We start from the raw sequence: 19314 nt of genomic DNA on the forward strand, positions 1-19314 counted from the left end.
AAAAAATAAATAAAGCTCCCACTAGAGTTTTTTTTAAAGGCTACTGTGAAAAGCATTTTACACAACTTGCTGTGCGAGTCAAGGACATTTTTTAAAGTCATAGCATTTTAAATTGGCATGGCATTTTAGCATTGTCTATTAAAAAATATCCGATATACTGTACAGGCTCATAGCATCACTGCTGCGAGCTGTGAGCTTGTACATCTGCTATTTTTTAACATTTTGAAAAAAGTGTAAGAACTACTGATTTAGAAGGCATTTGTAGAATCAGCCTCAGGTCAAAACGCTTTGTGTGCCCACACAACACTTTCAAAATAGTAACCCAGGGTGCCCACTTTTTACATTCATTTTTTATAAAAACCTTACCCTTAACCTGTCCCGTCCCCTCTGGGCTATGGGATCTCTGGACTCCATACACACTGATCAGAGAATCAGACAGAATCCGAGAGAGAGCGAGTGCATTTTCCGGCAGTGGCGGCATCATTACTCCGACACCCTAACAACCCTAACCCTAATCCGACGGCGCTGCCGGAGAATGCACCCGCTCCTTCTGCAGAATTCATTGCAAATGACTGCGGATCGGAATTCAATAAGGTTTTGGCCTGTCAATTCTCTTCAATTCTAGCGGTGCGTGACGTCATGACTCGAGAGACGAGTCATTGAAATCAAAGCACTGGGGGCTAGAGGGTAGCACGGGTTTACCCAGAACCGAATACCCAAGCCGGTTCGGGGCCAAAATGTCCTTGTCTTTCGGGCACAGGTCGGATAAGTTCCAATTGCCACGGGTCTCGGTCGGATTCTTTTGAAATGGATGGATCCGTATGGACTTGTGAGGACCCGATGACCAGCCTTTCATTATTGTTATTTTATTAATCTCTTTAACCTTTAAAATGAGATATGCGTTGTAATCATTATCTGCGGGGACAGGCGGTATAAAGTCAGTGAAACTGTTCTCTGCGAGACAGAGCAGAGCGCTCACCCTGCAGCTCTTTTGGGCTTGGATAATATTGTGATATTGGATAATATCACTTCAGTTAAACCACTTAGATCCTCTTAGCATTCTTTGTTCGATCTTTGCCGAATCTCTCAAGAGATTTATACAAGCTCACCATTATCTCTGTGACCTCCAAATCTACACTGTAAAATGTGCTGTACCTGTAAGGGTCCATTTGGTCCCATTTGTACACTCTCAGAGTTACAGACCTACCGGGGACCATTTGTACACTCTCAGAGTTACAGACCTACTGGGGTCCATTTGGACCGGTAGCGGTTCCTGGACCCCACATTTTGCACCTTGGTGGTTTACTTAAGACTTTCAGGAGACATGACCCAAATGTCATGTAAAAATAACATGCAGGAGCAGAGTGGATGAGAACTGCACTGACAATTAATGTGACCTGAACTGAACCGCATACACACGCACACACACACACACACACACACACACACACACACACACACACACACACACACACACACACACACACACACACACACACACACACACACACACACACACACACACACACACACACACACACACACACACACACACACACACACACACACACACACACACACACACACACACACAAGACTCATGCAACGTGGACATTTCCACTCCGTTATAGCCACATGAACCCCAGCATCCCTATTCCTCCTGGCGTTCTAAAAGAGACGAGAAGGGCAGGCAAAGTCATAACAACTAAGTTTGTCCAGTCCCGTGTGGGGGTCCCTGTACTGTACTGTACTGTACTGTACTATACTGGCACACCCAAAATCACCATATATACAGTTAATATATGCGTGTGTGTTTGTGTGTGTGTTAGGTTGCGCACAGGTGGTGAAAAACAACCATGCTGTTTTCGTGCTCAGACGCACCCAGCCACCCACCCACCCAGCCACACACATAGTCAATTAAGGAAGTGGTTGCACCACTTAAAAAATGCCCCCCATGCCAGCTGCTATCCATGCACTGTCACTCTCAACATGGAGTATCAGTATATTACCAGTAGGACGCCTGAGGGTGCACTGGCCATATATGGAGCGTGTCTTGTGTGTACAGGGTGTGATGAGGTCAGATCAACATATGGAATGTCAGAACAGGTCAGCTCCATATATGGAGATCTAAGGGTGGCATAATAATATAATAAACCCTCTTTAGGTGGGGATAGTTTCTCTATTTGGACATATGTGAGACTGTCGGTCTGAAAACAAATCACACCCGTATGAAGTGAGGGGCGCTAATATATTAAAGCAGGGGTGTCAAACTGGCGATCCACGGGCCGCATGCGGCCCGCGGAGCCGCCCAATGCGGCCCGCCGGCCATTTATAAAAAAAATGTTTTTTTTAAAGTGGTGTGTGGGCACACAAAGTGTTAATTGCTTAACAATGAACAGCTGAATACCAGGAATGTGTGTGTGTGTGTGTGTGTGTGTGTGTGTGTGTGTGTGGGATGGAAGGAAGGAATAGCTATGGTCTAAGCCAGGGGTGTCAAACTGGTGATCCGTGGGCCGGTGCGGAATGTTGTCACTGATGGGCTCGTTAACAGTCTATTCAACTACTAGTTGAGTTGTTGTGGATTACTCTCCTCACTCTCTGATACAGCAGGACATGGAGAGGCTAACCATAGTTGTTACAGCTCAGTAGAGTTTCATTTCCCTTACCAAGTGAGGAATATAGTCTACTTACACACGATAGTCAAAGCAAAGAGATGCAAAGTGTCAGATTTCATGATGGCTACATGTCAATTTGCCATTTTGGATATTTTTGATAAAATAATGATTGCATTTTTAACTATTTTCGAGTGGTTTATTGGGTCTTTTTTCCACATATCATACCAAACGTCTTGTAGCCTACAACTGTAATACAAATAAAGTCAATTTATGTCAATAAACAGTCTAGAAAACAAAGCCAAGTATCAAGTAGTGTAAGTCAACCCATGTGAGCTGCAACTGGCCGCGGCCCTCATCAAGTCACCTTTCGCGCAATGTGGCCCTTGCCCCAAAATGAGTTTGACACCCCTGTATTAAAGTCTAACTCTTGCTATGATTAGGTGATGTAATGGTGATATAAAACAAGCGGTGACAAGGCATTTAATGTTTGTGTTAGGGACAAGATGACGTAAATTTTCCCTTCATTGTCAATGGCGTTTTTAAAACAAACATTGAACTGAAAACAAACAAACATGTATATAGGAGGGGCTAGCGCCCCTCAAAAATATATATTTAAAAAAAAGGGGGTCAAAAATAACTTGGGGCCCAGTTTTGGCCCGCGGGCCGCCTGTTACCTACCCCTGCGCTACACCCTGGATTTGACTTGAAAGACCAGCACATCTTCAAACACTAAAAGGCCTCGAGCAGCGGGAGCGCTCATTTCATCCGATTAGTTCACAATTAATTTAGTTTGTTTGCCCCAACATGTGGAACAACCAAGGCATGGATGTGACTGTAATGCCAACTAATAACATTCATGGGGAAAATAAATAAAATTACCACAATAAATAGCATAAAAGCGATATGCTTATGGGCTACAAACTATGCTATGAGGGCTGCTGGGTTCTGCTGGGGTTAACTGGACGACAGTTAATGTCATTTAGTGTGAAGTTGTCCTTAATATCCATGATGTGTTGTGAGCTTGTAGATCGTCTATTTTTAAATATGGATGCTGAGGTTCAAGTGGTTAATATAATATACAAAAACTGTATATAAATCATACATTTAAATACAGATATTTTAACTGCATAACAATGATGTCACTGGTAGGCAGGTTTCTGAAGTGTCCACAGCCGTCCAATTTAATTTGTGAGCATCAGCATTCATTAGTGAGGACCAATTATATGAAGATTGGTTGAAAATGAGTGAAGTCGTCCTTTGATATAAAACAGCTGTGAACATCGCAGTTTTGATCAGCGACTCAATCATGGAAAATAATCTGAGATAAAAGGGTTTTAAGATTTCAGTTAACATGGCAGTGACCGGGACCACAGCCATGCCGAGCGTTGCCTAGCAACAGAGAGCTATCCACACAGGGGTAAAGATTGATCTCAAACCGAATCAATAAAAAAGAATCAAAAAGACGTTAAAACGCTTTTGTTGCTCTGGGTGTTCAAGAAAAAGACAAATAAAAAAAGATGAATGGAATGAAAGGTGAATGAGTGAAAGGGGGGAAAAAGTTTTCATTCTGATACCAATAAATAGAAACTCAAATTATTAGCTTCATCAAACCAAGCCAAGGACACAATAGATTGACAGACACCAGGTGAGTTGTGATTTATAAGGAGTTGTGAACTCGCTTAGGGCCTGCAGGCAGCTATTGATTACTTACTGTGATTATTTGATCAATTAAGTTGTTATAATCTTCAAGCGACAAATTCGATTAGTCTATACGTCATCGAACACAATGGTGTCGTGCGAAAATAGCCGATCTAGAGGCTTGCAAATGTTGTAGCTTGTAGATCTTATAATGTCGGTATTTCTGAAAAAGAAATTAATTAAATAAATTAGTTCAATTAACCGCTGTGTCCGGTTGATCGGCAGATCTGTGCATGTGTTTTGCCTGTTTCAAGATGGCGGTGTGCACACGATGCTCAGGCCGCCAGACCTTTATAGCCCTTTATCTCTGAATTACGGCTCAGATTGAGCTGGATTGAACAAAGCGACAATGTTAGCGGCTCAATACTAAATCCCCGGTTAGCGCACAGATACAATATTAATGCTTCTAAAGACTCCTCTTAAGACCTGAGGCCGATTCAACAAATGCCTTCTAAATCAGTAGCTCTCAAACCTTTTCTTGCCGCGGACTCCAAACATGATATGCATTTAGCCTTGGACCCTCCATCTTGTCTTAAAACACGTGGTCTTACTTTGAGGGTGATGTTCTTGAGCAGCGTGTCCTCCAGCACGGCCTGCAGCTTGCGGTTGATCTCCAGGGACAGGTCCAGGGTCAGGCCGCTGTCGGCCGGGTGGGACGAGTACAGAGACGCCATGATGCCCCCCCGGCGGCTCAGGTTGGCTTTGTTAAAGTCTGACGCCTCCGACGACAGAGCGCCCGACTCCTCTCTCAGCACGTAGCTCTGGAGGATTCTATGGACAAACACAGACAAACAAACAGACAAATAAATACATCAATGATTTCTGCTCCGTTTAGACCGGTGGTTCTCAAACGTTTTAAATGTCAAGGACAAAATGTTCCAATACTTTCAAGAGAAAAACAAAAGACAAAAATAACAAACAAATTTATCCCGCACTGTATTATCTGTAAATTTTTAGTAGACTGCTCTTATGTATAAAATATGGATTAAGTGGTTAATGATTGTGACTGGGTACTCCCTGGACCCCCATTCGTCGAGTGTAGGACTAATTATTTCACGCGCACACACACACACACACGCACGCGCATTGCATGTGTGAAAAAACAGGTCATGTTGCTTCAGTAGTAGTTTCGCCGGGAAGGTGTTGAGTTAATTAACTTCTGATTGATGTGTTGAAGTCATTAGTGTGAGTTATGCTGCGCCTGCGCATGGACAGTACAGTACGGTACAGTACAATATCCCACGGTGTGCTGAACTGATTAGTGTGAGCTATGCTGCAGCACATGGACGATACAGTACGGCACCATGCAGTGAGAGAGAGGTTAAAAGGTTAAATCGTTTGCACGTTAAAACATTTCTTCAAAAAACTAGACCACGATAAGGCGAGGCAAACGTTCCGAATGCCAGGAACTAAAACAACGGTTACCTGAGCATACAGCACATGCTTTGATGCGTATGAATGGTGTTGAGCCCTCTTAACCGCATTGCATCTCTTACTGTAAGAGCTTACTGTACTGTGTAGTGACCATGCAGAAAAGTGTGCTGCAGTGCCTTTGCCTTGCAGTGGTGTGAAGGTCAGAGCACAGTGATAGGTGCTGCTTCACGAAACTTCAGCACAACATACTGTACAGTCAATAGCAGCAGATCATCAGGAAATATAATCTGTGCACGCTGCACTTACGAAGGGTCATGACTTCACAGATGAGTAGCTGATACCCTTATATCAATGAATGAATGAATCATTTCATTTAAGTCAACAGTGTTTTTGAGCGGTGCCTCCGCTCCATTAAGGAGCTATGTCCGTCCATCCGTATGTCTCCGTGTGTCTGTATGTCCGAGCACGGAAAGCTGCAACACGGTAACTGTCATTTTTCGTTTCGGACGCAGGGCGGCTCGCCGGAACCACTGTTGTGGACACTGTATGTAAGTGTTGAACATCTTTTTGATTGTTTGAGCTGATTACCATGTTGTGTTGTTCCATCCACTGATTGATAACGTGACCTGTGGGTGTCTATTTAACACCACAAATGCCCGGGGCCGGGGGTATTTAGGACCATTCAATCAGAACGCCCAGTGATTTGCAGCAACGGAGCACATTTCGAGATGCACCAGGCGCCATCTTGGATGTAGCTGAAGTAGCTAGATGTAGCCAAAACACCCCCGAGGCGATCGACGACAACGGGAGGTATGGTTTATTCTAACACGACTAGCGACGGGGCCGCGATGGGCCGTCAAAAACATAATCTTTGATTAGAATTGGACGGATTGATTTAGAATTTTAGATCAAGAGTTATTCACGTTTTAAGATTTTCGGTCTCATCCACTAAAATGGGGGGGGAACATTTTGGATGACGTCCCAAGCGGAAATGACATCGAATGTTGCCCAACAGGCGCTCCCAGCCTGTGGAGCGATGCGCTTGTTATGATATCAATAAAGTAGACGGAGACCTCCGTTTATGCCGCCCAGGGTGTTAAATGTGTGACAATACATATGAATCCAACATAAAAATAGAAAAGATAGTGTAAAATAATAACATTAATTCACACGACAACACCGATGATAGTGCTGTCAAACAAGTCTATGAATGGAGCTATCTATAAAATGTAGTGGGGTACCTGCTTCATCTCTCGCACTTTTACTTGTAACAGAGTATTTCTACATTGCAGTATTGATACTTTTATTTAAGCAAACAATGTGAGTACTTCTTCCACCTAGACTCTTCGTCTTCCTGGCTCCCAAACAGTGGAATGAACTCGGTTTTTGACCGATGCTCGTTTCGAATTTTAACTGGTATCATAGTCACAGAATATTGTAGCTTATGCAACTTATTTTCTTCTTTTTGTTTTTTGCTCTCCATTACGTGACCATTTCCCCTGTCAGTTGGTGACCAGGATTCATGCCATTTACTCTGATCTTACACAATGCAAGTCGCTCTGGATTAGAGCGTCTGCTAAATGCCTAAATTGCAAATCCTGTTGCAATTATCAACCATAAAGTAATCAAGAGATGATTCTCTAATGGATGAGGACAGTGGCAACGGGGTTGCGTGGTGGCTCAGGCAGTTAACGCACCCGACCATATGGTCCCAAGTTCAAATCCAACTCCCGCCCTTTAAATAAAAGGCATGGAATTCCAAACATTTAAACAAATAATGTTTACTCCCCTAATGCAGGGGTGTCCAAACTTTTTTCAAAGGGGGCCATATTAGAAAATATTAAAACACCCAACTAACTATCATCATCAATATTTAATATCAATGGTCTTGTAAGGCAGGGGTTCTCAACGTTTTTGGCCGGGGACCCCCGGAAATGCTTTGGCAATGTCTCGGGACCCCCTAAAATAATTTGGCGACCCCCCGAGGGGTCGCGACCCACGGGTTGAGAACCCCTGTTGTAAGGTGTGTGCTGTGAACAAAAAGCGTATTCTCAGCCTTTTTTCAGCCTTATGTCACATTACCAAATGTAACCAAGAAAGCAAGGTAAACACTGACAAATGATACTCTGGGAAATGCCCAGGTTAAACAACTTGAATGTAAAAATGTCCCATACTGTTGGGCGGGCCGTTTATAATGTCCCATACTGTTGGGCGGGCCGTTCATAATGTCCCATACTGTTGGGCGGGCCGTTCATAATGTCCCATACTGTTGGGCGGGCCGTTCATAATGTCCCATACTGTTGGGCGGGCCGTTCATAATGTCCCATACTGTTGGGCCATAATGTCCCATACTGTTGGGCGGGCCGTTCATAATGTCCCATGCTGTTGGGCGGGCCGTTCATAATGTCCCATGCTGTTGGGCGGGCCGTTCATAATAAAATTCAGGTATGAACCTGAGGGCCGTATAAAATTCGCCCCAGGGCCGCATTTGGCCCACGGGCCGCACTTTGGACACAGCTGGCCTAATGGGTTTCATCACATTTGTACTGGAACCGGTTTTTATCACACTGTCAGAGCTGGTATGTGCACTTCACGAGTTCACGTCTGCTTTACAATGACAATACCAGTGGCTCTCAAACTATTTATTGTACTTTGTATATTTAGCGTTGTGCTCGAATCTGATTATTCTGCAGGTGACGTCTGTGACAGGTGCAAGGATAGGGATCATGTCATGCATAATAATAACTAGAACAGTACCCGTTGGGGGGTGATCAGGTGTGCTCAATTTGCTAATAAAGGGCGAGGTCGCACATGTGGAATGCGTGTGTCAAATGAATGCCCCCCCACCCAGTTATTATGTCTGTGTCCCTTTTATGCCCATATATGGAGTTCTTTGTCAGGCATGGCCAAATATGGTGTCTATGCCGATGTCAGAACACATCGTGATGTCTGAACAGGCCCTGTCCAGAGGCCGGGCAGAGGCCTTTTTTGGCGGTTCTGGACAACCGTGGGTCCGACTGACTCGATCTGTCTGAATAATGTGTTTTATATGAACTGTACAATATGTGAAGACATTGAGGGCAGGATAATAAACCTAGACCCAAGGCAGAATAATCTGGGGCAAGTTGGGAGGCGAAGTGGAGTGGTGGTAAACTCGATCCTAGCAACCAGACACCACATCGACCCTATTTTAATTCTGGTAGTGGGATAATAATAATAAGCATGCTTCTTCTCATTATCTGGAGTTTTACTGTATGAGGAATTCAACCCACAACTCGCATACAAGAGCTTTAGTGCACAACAATGTTGTAGATGTAATGGTATCAAACTAAGACATGACAACTAACGCTATGGAACAAAGCTATAAGCACTCCCAGAAGAATAAGGGCCGGGCTACACTAGTGATGGAATTGGCTCCGCGGGGGTTACACAGCCCTTCGCCTCACCTTCAGAAAAAAAAAAGAAATAGTAAATACGGAACTCCCCGCGGGGCGAACAAATTGTGGATGCAGCCACCTAGCTGCGTACGGTTCCGTCCCCAGTGTAGCCCTTCCCCCGTAAGAAGCCACATACAGATTACATCCACACACAGCAAAACCCTTAGTAATCATTTAACCACTTAAGCCTGACATACTTCGTCGTATGGCGGTGTCGTGCACAAATTGCACTGCAGTCATGGACTATAAAAAAAGGAAGGGAACGGTGACGTCATCCATTGTTTTCTAACGACGCTTTTTGAAGCCACTTTTTTCCAAATCTTGGAACTTCCGGACCCGAAAAGCAACTTTGAAACGGATGCTATTGGCTGCAACCGCAAAGCATACCCTACTATTTTCAATTGAAATGGGACCATAATTTACAAAAATCAAATGTCATGGTAAGTTTGGGAAGCTATGCTTTAAAGACTTTAAACTAACGATGAGCATACAGTATTTATGACAATATTTACTAAAGGTAATGAAATCAAGTGTAAAGTCCACTCAAACCCCCGTTATAATATATAATACAAGCTCACAATGTATCGCAAGGCATTGTAATCTTGTAGATCGGCCATTTTAAAAGGGCAACATTTTTTATAGGGTTGAAGTGGTTAATGTATGTAAAGTTATAAGAATTGGTATGCATTAACTTTAAAACACACAAATACATTGCTGGCACCATTATGATGCCTGTGTCATTTTGTCAATACAAAATTATTTTGAGAAGTTTGTCAAAATATATAATAGCAATTTGGCAAATGCACGTGGAAGGGTTATTTTGAAAAACATACGAGTAAAAGATTGTATTAAAACTATAACTTTTTTTCAATTGAAAAAGTTACACGGTATGACTTTAAGCATTTAGAAGTACTGTAGGCTATTGTTGAGAAAGTCCGCCTACACCTACAATGACGTAAAATACAGACAAGGGTTAAAGCGGTTAAAATTAACTAAGGAATTTCATGTGCACAAAGCATAAGGCCAACATGAAGGGGACTTACCTCTAACTAGCCTGGCAGGGGGTCCGTGTGCACAAAGCATAAGGCCAACATGAAGGGGACTTACCTCTAACTAGCCTGGCAGGGGGTAATAAGGCCAACACGAAGGGGACTTACCTCTAACTAGCCTGGCAGGGGGTCATAAGGCCAACATGAAGGGGACTTACCTCTAACTAGCCTGGCAGGGGGTCCGTATTTGGACCCCGGTTCCATTGCAAACGTGTTTAGTAAAACAAATAAAAAATAAAAAAATTTAAAGGTGTGGCTTGATGGTGGTGATAGCCTTGCAGGTACCTAGCATATGCTAAAGAATGAGCCATGGATGGATTTACTTCCGTGTGTGTGTGTGTGTGTGTGTGTGTGTGTGTGTGTGTGTGTGTGTGTGTGTGTGTGTGTGTAGGGCTGTCACGACTATGACATTATACGTGACGATTCATTGTTACACAAATAATATGATTTAACAATGTAATAGTTTTTTGGTCGTTGAACATTAGAACATATGAATCCACATTACATTGGGTTACATTCCGGCTTTTCCAGATGGTGGCATTCCCGTTTTCTGTTCCGGTTAGTTTGTATGAATTGAGCTCTTTCTTTACAATGTTGTCCTACAATTGTTATGTATAATTTACAGTTACAATTTAAGCATTTAGCAGACACTAGGATGGTAGGTTAACCAAGAACCTAGTATCAGTCTAAACAGTATAATATCAACAAATAATAATATGCACATTAAAACTGTAGAAACTATACAACGGTCTCCAGAAAAAACGGCAAAGCCCTGTTGCGTTCTAATTTTGTATTCAGCTTTTACACGTAGACGCACACTTACTGAATATGCTGTAGTGTGCATGCCATGCCATGCCAGGACGCTAGGTGGCGGTGACGGACTGCCAGATAGACCAGTCAACCATGTGCACTTCCTATCATACGGTCACTTACATCTGAATTCGTAGGATGAGCGGGGCGAGGAAGTGCTTGCTAATTCTAGGAACTCCAAATATCACCTACGGCTCTGCATCAATGTAATAAACATATGCGTTGTGAGCCCACGTGAGCCATGTCACAAGTTTTACGGATTCATCATTTTGCCTGTTTACATGGAGACAGGAGGATAAGATTTACACTCTGGAAGGTGTTTTCACTTTGTTGCGATTTCACCTCCTGAAAACACCGTTCTCGTCTAAAGGGACACCAGCAAACAATACTTTATCCTTCCGTTTTCTATGAACACCGTTCTCGTGTAAAGGGGGTGTGAAAAACATGCTATCTAAATGAACCTTTGCCTAAGACTGCAAGGTCGTCAAGGCTAGGTCAAGTGCTACGGGCTAGCACTTGACGTGTCTTCAGACGTATAGTAATGTAGGTGGGTGCGCATGCGTGTGTGTGTGTATATGTGCGCGTGCTCAAATGCGTGTGTGTGTGTGTGTGTGTGAGAATGTTATCAGTTTAGCAGTTTAGTTCGTCTGGACTCGAGTTTGGGGTGAAACAAATGGAAGATATGATAAAATGGATGAATGGCTCCTTCAGCAGCAGCGATGATGGTGACGATAACGGAGACTATGATGGCAGCGACCGGCCCGAACGCAGGTCGCTATTCCAAAAAATAGCAGTGCTGCGCGCTTGTACATCTGCTATCTTTTGAATAGCCATCGCTAAAATCTAAAATGACACAGATGCTTTCCTGGTTTTAAAAGGATGTTTCACTTTCAAAAAAATGTTTGGGTCATTTCATCGTCTACTCCGGCTTATGTGAACACGACGGACACAGTTTTTAAGTTGGAAGTACAGTAGGAAGAGTTATTCTGTGTGCATAGAGAGTCCATGGCTCTCCTGGCGGAGAGCTTTTTTCCCCCCCAACTCACTTGGTCTTCTTGCGAATCTCCTCCACCAGCTGCTTGATGTGGTCCTCCATGAACTCCATCTTCTCCTGTTTGCGCGCCAGGGCCTTCTGCAGCCGCACCACCCGCTCCACCAGCACCGCCTTGTCCACCTCGGGGAAGCTGTCCACCACCGCCACGGGGCCCGACGACGACATCATCGACTGGCCCTCGGGGGACCGCTTGTCCGCTGGCCCCCTGTCCCCTACAACGTGATGTGTGTTTAGAGAGCCTGTGGGGGGAGACAGAGGAGAGTTTAGCCAGACAATGGGTCTCATTCACAAAGCATTCTTCTTAACCACTTAAAGGACAACTATTTTTTATTTATACATTTTATTTTTTACTGCTTGCTTTCATTTTAGTAATTTTTGTCATTTTTTGACAGGGGGGTGGGGGCATTCGCGCAAGTGGCTAAATATGACGGTATTTTACGGCGATTTCTTTATTATTATTTACTATAGTCCTACTAGACCCCAGGAACTTATATATGGCCACAAAAGATTATAGACAGTTGCGTCCCCTCTCAAAGATTATAGACAGTTGCGTCCCTTCTCAAAGATTATAGACAGTTGCGTCCCTTCTCAAAGATTATAGACAGTTGCGCCCCCTCTCAAAGATTATAGACAGTTGCCTGGTCGGGCAACCTGAAAACAAACTCCACCTGATTGAGAACCACTGGTTTAACCCTTTAAAACCCAGCATCCTTAATGCTGAAAATAGCCCATCCACAAGCTTACAAAACATCGCATTGCAACGTGTTTTGCAAATATTGTTCACACACAAAAAAAATCACACCCGTGTGAAGTAAGTGGTGCAACTCTGTGTGGGGGGTACCCGGAACTTCCAGACCTGCAGGAACACGCCCAGGGTGCCGGCCTGGTTCCGGCGAGCCGCACAGTGTCCGAAAAGGTTGAGAAATTACAGAGTTACCGTATGGGGATCCACAGGGGGTCCCTCTACTGTACTGTACTGTACTGTACTATACTGATACACCTGAAATCATCATATATACAGTCAATATGTATGTGTGTTAGGCTGCACAACAGTGACACTTGGTTTTGAAAACCAACCAAATGCTATTTTCATGCTCAGACCCAGGAAGCCAGGTAAGGCAGGCACACACAAAGCTACTTAAAGGGGCATTCCACTCATTTTCAACATTTTACTATGTCATTAATATACCTTAGAGCTGTTGTGTGGAAATAATAAAAAAGTCCCCCCATTCAGTGTTTCCTAGAATTAGAGGTCTGAAAAAAATCATTAACATGGTGAAACACATCTTGATGATGTCATCAAGATGTGTTTCACCATGTTAATGATTTTTTTCATACTTACAGTTCTAGGAAACACAGAATGGGGGGACCTTTTTATTATTTCCACACAACAGCTCTAAGGTATATTAATGACATAGTAAAATGTTGAAAATGGGTGGTTTTCCCCTTTAAGGAAGTGGTTGCACCACTTAAAAATAGATCTACAAGCATCGCAATGTGATGTGCAGTGAGCTTGTAGATTGGCTATGTTCAACTAGACAAAGTATAAAATAAGTCTTTAGTCATTAAAACAGTCATTCTGTTCGGTTCCGGTTCCAACAGCTGTCGGTGCTTTTCGGGCTCGGAGCCAGAATTCAAATAATAGCAGCGAGTCCATCCGGTCTTTTTCGGTGCGGGTAAGTCAAATTGGACCGGTAAAGACCTCGAATGTATATAGCACTTGTTTTTGTTTATAGAATCAGGTTCAGCTCTACATGGGTTAAGAAGATGTGTGTCATCTGTCTCAGCAATGACTATATATATATATATATATATATATATATACATATATATATATATATATATATATATATATATATACATATATATATATACATACATACATACATACATACATACACACGATTTAGAGAAGCCAATTTGTGTGTGTGTGTGTGTGTGTGTGTGTGTGTGTTGGGTGGTAGGCATTTTGATTACACCAATTTTATTCATTTTATGTTCATTTGAAGGTTGTTTTCATAACATGCAAAATGTATCCACGTTAAGCCCACCTGAACGACCAAGGCAAACGAGGGGAAACAGTGATAAGCAACAGCAGAACAGAATCAAAGAGATTAAAAAAGAAAAACGTAAACACAAGGTTCCAAACAGCTTGTGTCCTGTTTAGACGGTGGTAATCAGCCTGTGATGATTAACAGTTTTGCCGTGAGGAAAGTACTCCCCATCCCACTGTCTTGTCTTTACAAACATGTGCTTGTTAAATTGGATTCAGGCAGGGATTACGCAGAGAATGTACTGTTCTAACTATAATGGTCTATTTGATGGTCCCATTTGTTAAATAAACAAAGACAAATTAACAGTGTGGATGTCCAAGAGATGATAACAAAAATAGCATCAAATGGAGTTCTGGAGTATAATGCATAATATCAAACTGGTCCCTCACATTAAAAACACGTTTTCCAGATTGGAACCACACTGCATTCAACACAATACAAATCATATGGAAATGTGAATGATATTGGATCCTAGGCAGTTTGAAATGCGATTGAAATCCGATTACTAATCTGAAGTTGTCTCTCAGTCAGAGACTTTGTCGCATGGCAGTGTCGCTCGACCGAAAATAGCTGATCTACACACTCACAACGTGTCATAGTGCGACGGTGCTGTGAGCTTGTACATTCGGCTGTTCTCCGGTGTCCTAAAGATCAGATTTGAGAAACGAATGGCACTCGCATGCAGTTGGAATGATGTCTTACAATAAGTTACAAAATAGTTAATTTGTCTTTTGAATAAAATGTCATTTAGTCATATTTTAGTCATCTGTAAGTTTTTGTCTAGTTTGTGTCGACTAAATATCATAAGATTTGAGTCAACTTTAAATATACAGTTCATTTTGTTGTAAAAAATGCATTTTGGCAGGTCTTGATGGCGTCGTAATGCCCGATTTTACACTTGGCATGCTGAAAATAGATGATCTTCAAGCTCACAACGCATCGCAGCATGAAACGTTGTGAGCTTGTAGATCCGCTATTTTCAGATTGCAACTCCCGAGCGCAACCAGTCCCTCCCTAAGATTTAATATTCGTATTGTTCCGAATATAAGACAAGATTTTTTCACAATGAAAATAGCCTAAAAAATTAGATCGTCCTATAATCGGGGATTAGACATTTTGACACGTCATTACACATCCGGGCCACTAGATGGCACCAGTAGAGCTGAAACTGGTGTAATGAATAGTGCATTGAATCAACAGAACAGTTACAGCTCAGCTGTAATATGAATGATGTGGTTCGACAGAGCTGTCCAAGGTAACCAAACAGAAGAGAAGATATAATGCCTTCTTTATTCAACTTGAACCAACACAACCGCGCATTATCTTCATAACAGCGTCTGCACTTTAACAGAGCGGATCTGGCTGTCCCCCTGTAATGTTAGTTTCTACACTAACAAACATGACTTGTAAATGCAAGGGCCTGGACCTGAGATATACTATAGTCTGATTGTCACTGGTATAAGAAATATCAATAGACTACAGTCTGTTTTCAATTTTGTTAGTGTACTTTTACTATGGTACCCTATTGTGATATGAAGTGATCGGCTTAGTTTTTCTGGGTACAGGCATAAGTTCCGACATACTAACAGTCCGACAGCCATTAGACCGACACCCTACGCCAAACCCTAACCGCAAGCACGACGCAATGCATGGGTGCAACGGGTGATTTGCACACCCCAATTTTTATTTCATTTTTTCGTCAGTGAAAAAAGGTGGTCGACGGAACTTTTTTTTCTGTCTTAGTTCTAGTTGAGGAAATGAACACTGCTTACAGTGGCGGTGGTGAGGTGGAGGTAGTGTGGAGTTACCCGAGGAGCTGGATCTGCTGCCCATGCTGCTGACGTCTCGGTCACAGCCTCCGTTCTCCGTCTGATCCAGTCTCTTACGAGCTGAGAAAGGAGTCAAGGACAATTACAACCGAGCAGACGCTCTTACTCAAGAGTGTGTAATCACATAAACGCAGAGAGAGAGAGTTGGCTCTAGAAACCAGGATACTAGGTGTAGCATCGGCCTAAACCACAGGTTCCCAAACACTGGGTCGGGATCCATTATGGGTCCCTTTATTATTTTGATTCTTAATTTCTTACATTTTGTTTTTAATTATTATTATTTCAACGCCTTTTCAAAATGCATGGTGGTGATAGCTTGGTCAGTCACTAGCATTAATTGAGGCAGAAAGGGGTACGGGGAGAGTGATTACTGATATTCTAACTTATTTTTTCTCGTAAATTACTGCCCTACCTCATCATACTACAGCGTCACACAAAAGCATGAAAAGTAGCAGATCTACAAGCTCGAAAGTAGTCTCGAAGCGTCGCGTTTTGAGCTTGTAGATCTACCACGTTTGCTGTTTTGGAATTTGAAAAGCAATAAAAAGCATTCGGCCTCAATTTAAAATTTAGGCATATAGCAGACGCTCTAAATCCAGAGCGATTTGCAGTAAGCAAGGACAACACAAGGTAAATACATCAAATGCATAGAAATAGTCATCTCGAATCATAAGTAAACCAATAACCTATCATCAGTCTATATCCAAAGAAAATCTATAATCTGTACATTGAAACTATAAACACTATACTAGGATGCCAGGTCAATAACCCTGGCATCCGACTACATAATATGGTATCTAAATGACATTTTAGCCTTTGCATAAGCCTGTAAGCTACGGCAAATGCTGGACGTGGAGTCTGAAGAGGCGAGTCTTCCGACTACGGCGGAGCATTCAGGTCTTAATGCCTGCAGCCGTCCTCCTTTGCTTTGCTGCCTGGATACCGTTCTACCTTTTCTTTCCCTCTTCTTTTCACTAACTACCCGTCTTTTTCATCCCTCGCTCCGACCCTGAACTCAGCCATTGTGTGGAGGAGAGAGGGGGGGGGGTTCTTTGGGCCGGCGTCTCATGGCACACATGTCCTGAATTCCACTGAAATGGGACAGCCGCCACATTGTTGAGGAGCCGCCGGACAATTTATAGCCCTGATGCGTGACCGGGGTTTAATGCAGGTCTTTATGTCATCGCTATCTCGTAGAAACCTCGTATGTCCACAACTTCACTTTACAGCAGTTTGTTTAGCAAGTTTTTACTAAAGTATAAGTTTAAGAGACACGTTTTTACAATAAGTAAAAGTATCAGCTCTTTGCTATTGTCCTATTGTTTTAACTGCATGCCTGTTTTAATGCCGTTTTGTTTTGCTTATGTTCTGTTATTTCTTCTGCTCTATAAAGCACTTTGAGCTGCATTTATGTATGAAAGGTGCTATATAAATAAAGTTTATTATTATTATTATCAATACTGCAATATAGAACTACTCTGTTACAAGTACAAGTTCGGAATTCAAAATGTACTTGAGTAAAGGTACGATGAAAGTATTGGCATCAAAATGTACCTAAAGTACATGCAGTTTTGTAATAATAATCAAAATCTACAAAGTAACTAGTACACTTTTCAAATAAATTTAGTGGAGTAAAAGTACAATATTTTGTCCGAGATGTAGTAGAGAAGTAGTGGAAATTGGAAATCCTCCAGTAAAGTAAAACTAACATACAGTACTTGATTAAATGTACTTACTTGTACTTTAATGTTACTTTCCACTACTGCTTTTCAGAAAAGGGAAAAACATTTTTTTATATTTGGATTAAATGGATTAAAGCTAAATCAAATCTCACGACTGAAGACAAAGTGTATGGCCAAGTCCTATTATGAAATCTGTGAAACAGATGCACTAGCGCTGTCCCCTGAACAATTAACACAATATGTAGGATTATGATGCTTTAGTAATGTTGTTCCTACACACTGGTGAAGAAATCACAGACCGAGGCTTTAACCTTTGATTTTATGAAATATCTGAGAGGGTTTTATGGGGAATGGTTCTAAACATAATTGCTACTTTGACAACTTTAAATGCACTAATCTCTGAAAAAGAGAGAAGCGTCGCAGACACATTGAGAGCTTGTAGATTGCAGTTTTTCGCTGCACAACTATAATAATATAATACTTTACTTTGGTTCAATTTGTATAAAACCCACAGACACACTTCCACTTCTCGGGGGGGAAACATTAAACAGTTGAAAATATGGACATAGAAGGTTTCTGGATTAGAGATCTTTATATGCATGGATGACTGGTAAACTCAGCAAACTGATTATTTATTCATGAGTTTCATTTTGGACCAAATGCTCACCTGAAAGTCAACTAAAAGTTGGATGCAGGCACCAAACAGCATCACTGCAGAAGTACTTTTTCTTCTGTTGTCCTTTTAAATTCAAAGTCAGCTCTCCCGACTACGCACTTCTAGAATTAATATTTCTAATTAATGTAGACACCTTTATTGATCCCGATGGGAAATTCAGTCAACATAACGGCACTGCGGTAAGGATGGAACAACGGTACAGGTAGGGTAAAGAGTGCATTGTGCTTGGGTGGCACAGTGGCAGTGATGCAAATAGCCTGATCCTGCATCTTTAGACTCACTAAATTGAGAGATGACACAATCATGTCACCCTCCGGGGGTCCTGGGATGCAATACTGTAACTCAGTACTGTACTTTAAGGTTGTTGAAGTAGGACTCATAAAATGTACCCGGGACCACTCCTGGGTCCCGGGACCCATTACATTGAAAACCTATTTACATCACTGAGTGGTGAAGTACAGTAGCTGCCCACCACTGCAGAGTCTGTGGGTTTTAATCCACCATGGAGCATCCGGCTTTGTCGAGCATCCACGAACACAACTGGCCCGTGTTCGGGACAGGGAAGCCGGGCGAGTAATATTTGTCACCACATGTACTCCGGGCGGGGGGCGGAGCCGGTCAGTGGGCAGTGTTGGGGCGGGAGGAGTGAGACGGGGGCTCCTCACTGGCATGGGTGTAGGAAACTGGCTGTGTGTGGGGAGGTGCTAATTGGCAAAACAACTAAATTGTGTGGAAAAAGCGGTCAAAATAATTGGCTACTCTGTTGAAAAGTTGCTAACCTTGTGTTAGCTGCTTGGTCAGGTCTTTAATGTTGATGTTAATGCTACTGACCTTGTGTTAGCTGCTTGTTCAGGTCTTTAATGTTGATGTTAATGCTACTATTACTAACCTTGCGTTAGCTGCTTGTTCAGGTCTTTAATGTTGATGTTAATGCTACTATTACTAACCTTGCGTTAGCTGCTTGTTCAGGTCTTTAATGTTGATGTTAATGCTACTATTACTAACTTTGTGTTAGCTGCTTGGTCAGGTCTTTAAT

The 19314-nt window shown here is 42.5% G+C and overlaps 1 protein-coding gene across 2 annotated transcripts in view; it reads right to left on the bottom strand.

The window, feature by feature from the left end:
- ccdc186 (coiled-coil domain-containing protein 186) overlaps window positions 1–19314 on the bottom strand; it is a 58156-nt gene that overhangs the window by 6714 nt on the left and 32128 nt on the right. The window contains exons 15-17 of one of the 2 annotated variants that reach the window (XM_079492087.1): window positions 15900–15980; window positions 12030–12276; window positions 4865–5084 (exon numbers count right to left, since the gene is read on the bottom strand). In XM_079492087.1, the coding sequence (XP_079348213.1) occupies window positions 4865–5084; window positions 12030–12276; window positions 15900–15980 (548 nt within the window). Of the gene's footprint in view, window positions 1–4864; window positions 5085–12029; window positions 12277–15863; window positions 15981–19314 lie in introns of both variants that reach the window. The other variant, XM_079492086.1, reaches the window with a different exon arrangement.

Source organism: Electrona antarctica, assembly GCF_951216825.1.
Source record: "Electrona antarctica genome assembly, chromosome: 22".
NCBI lineage: Eukaryota > Metazoa > Chordata > Actinopteri > Myctophiformes > Myctophidae > Electrona > Electrona antarctica.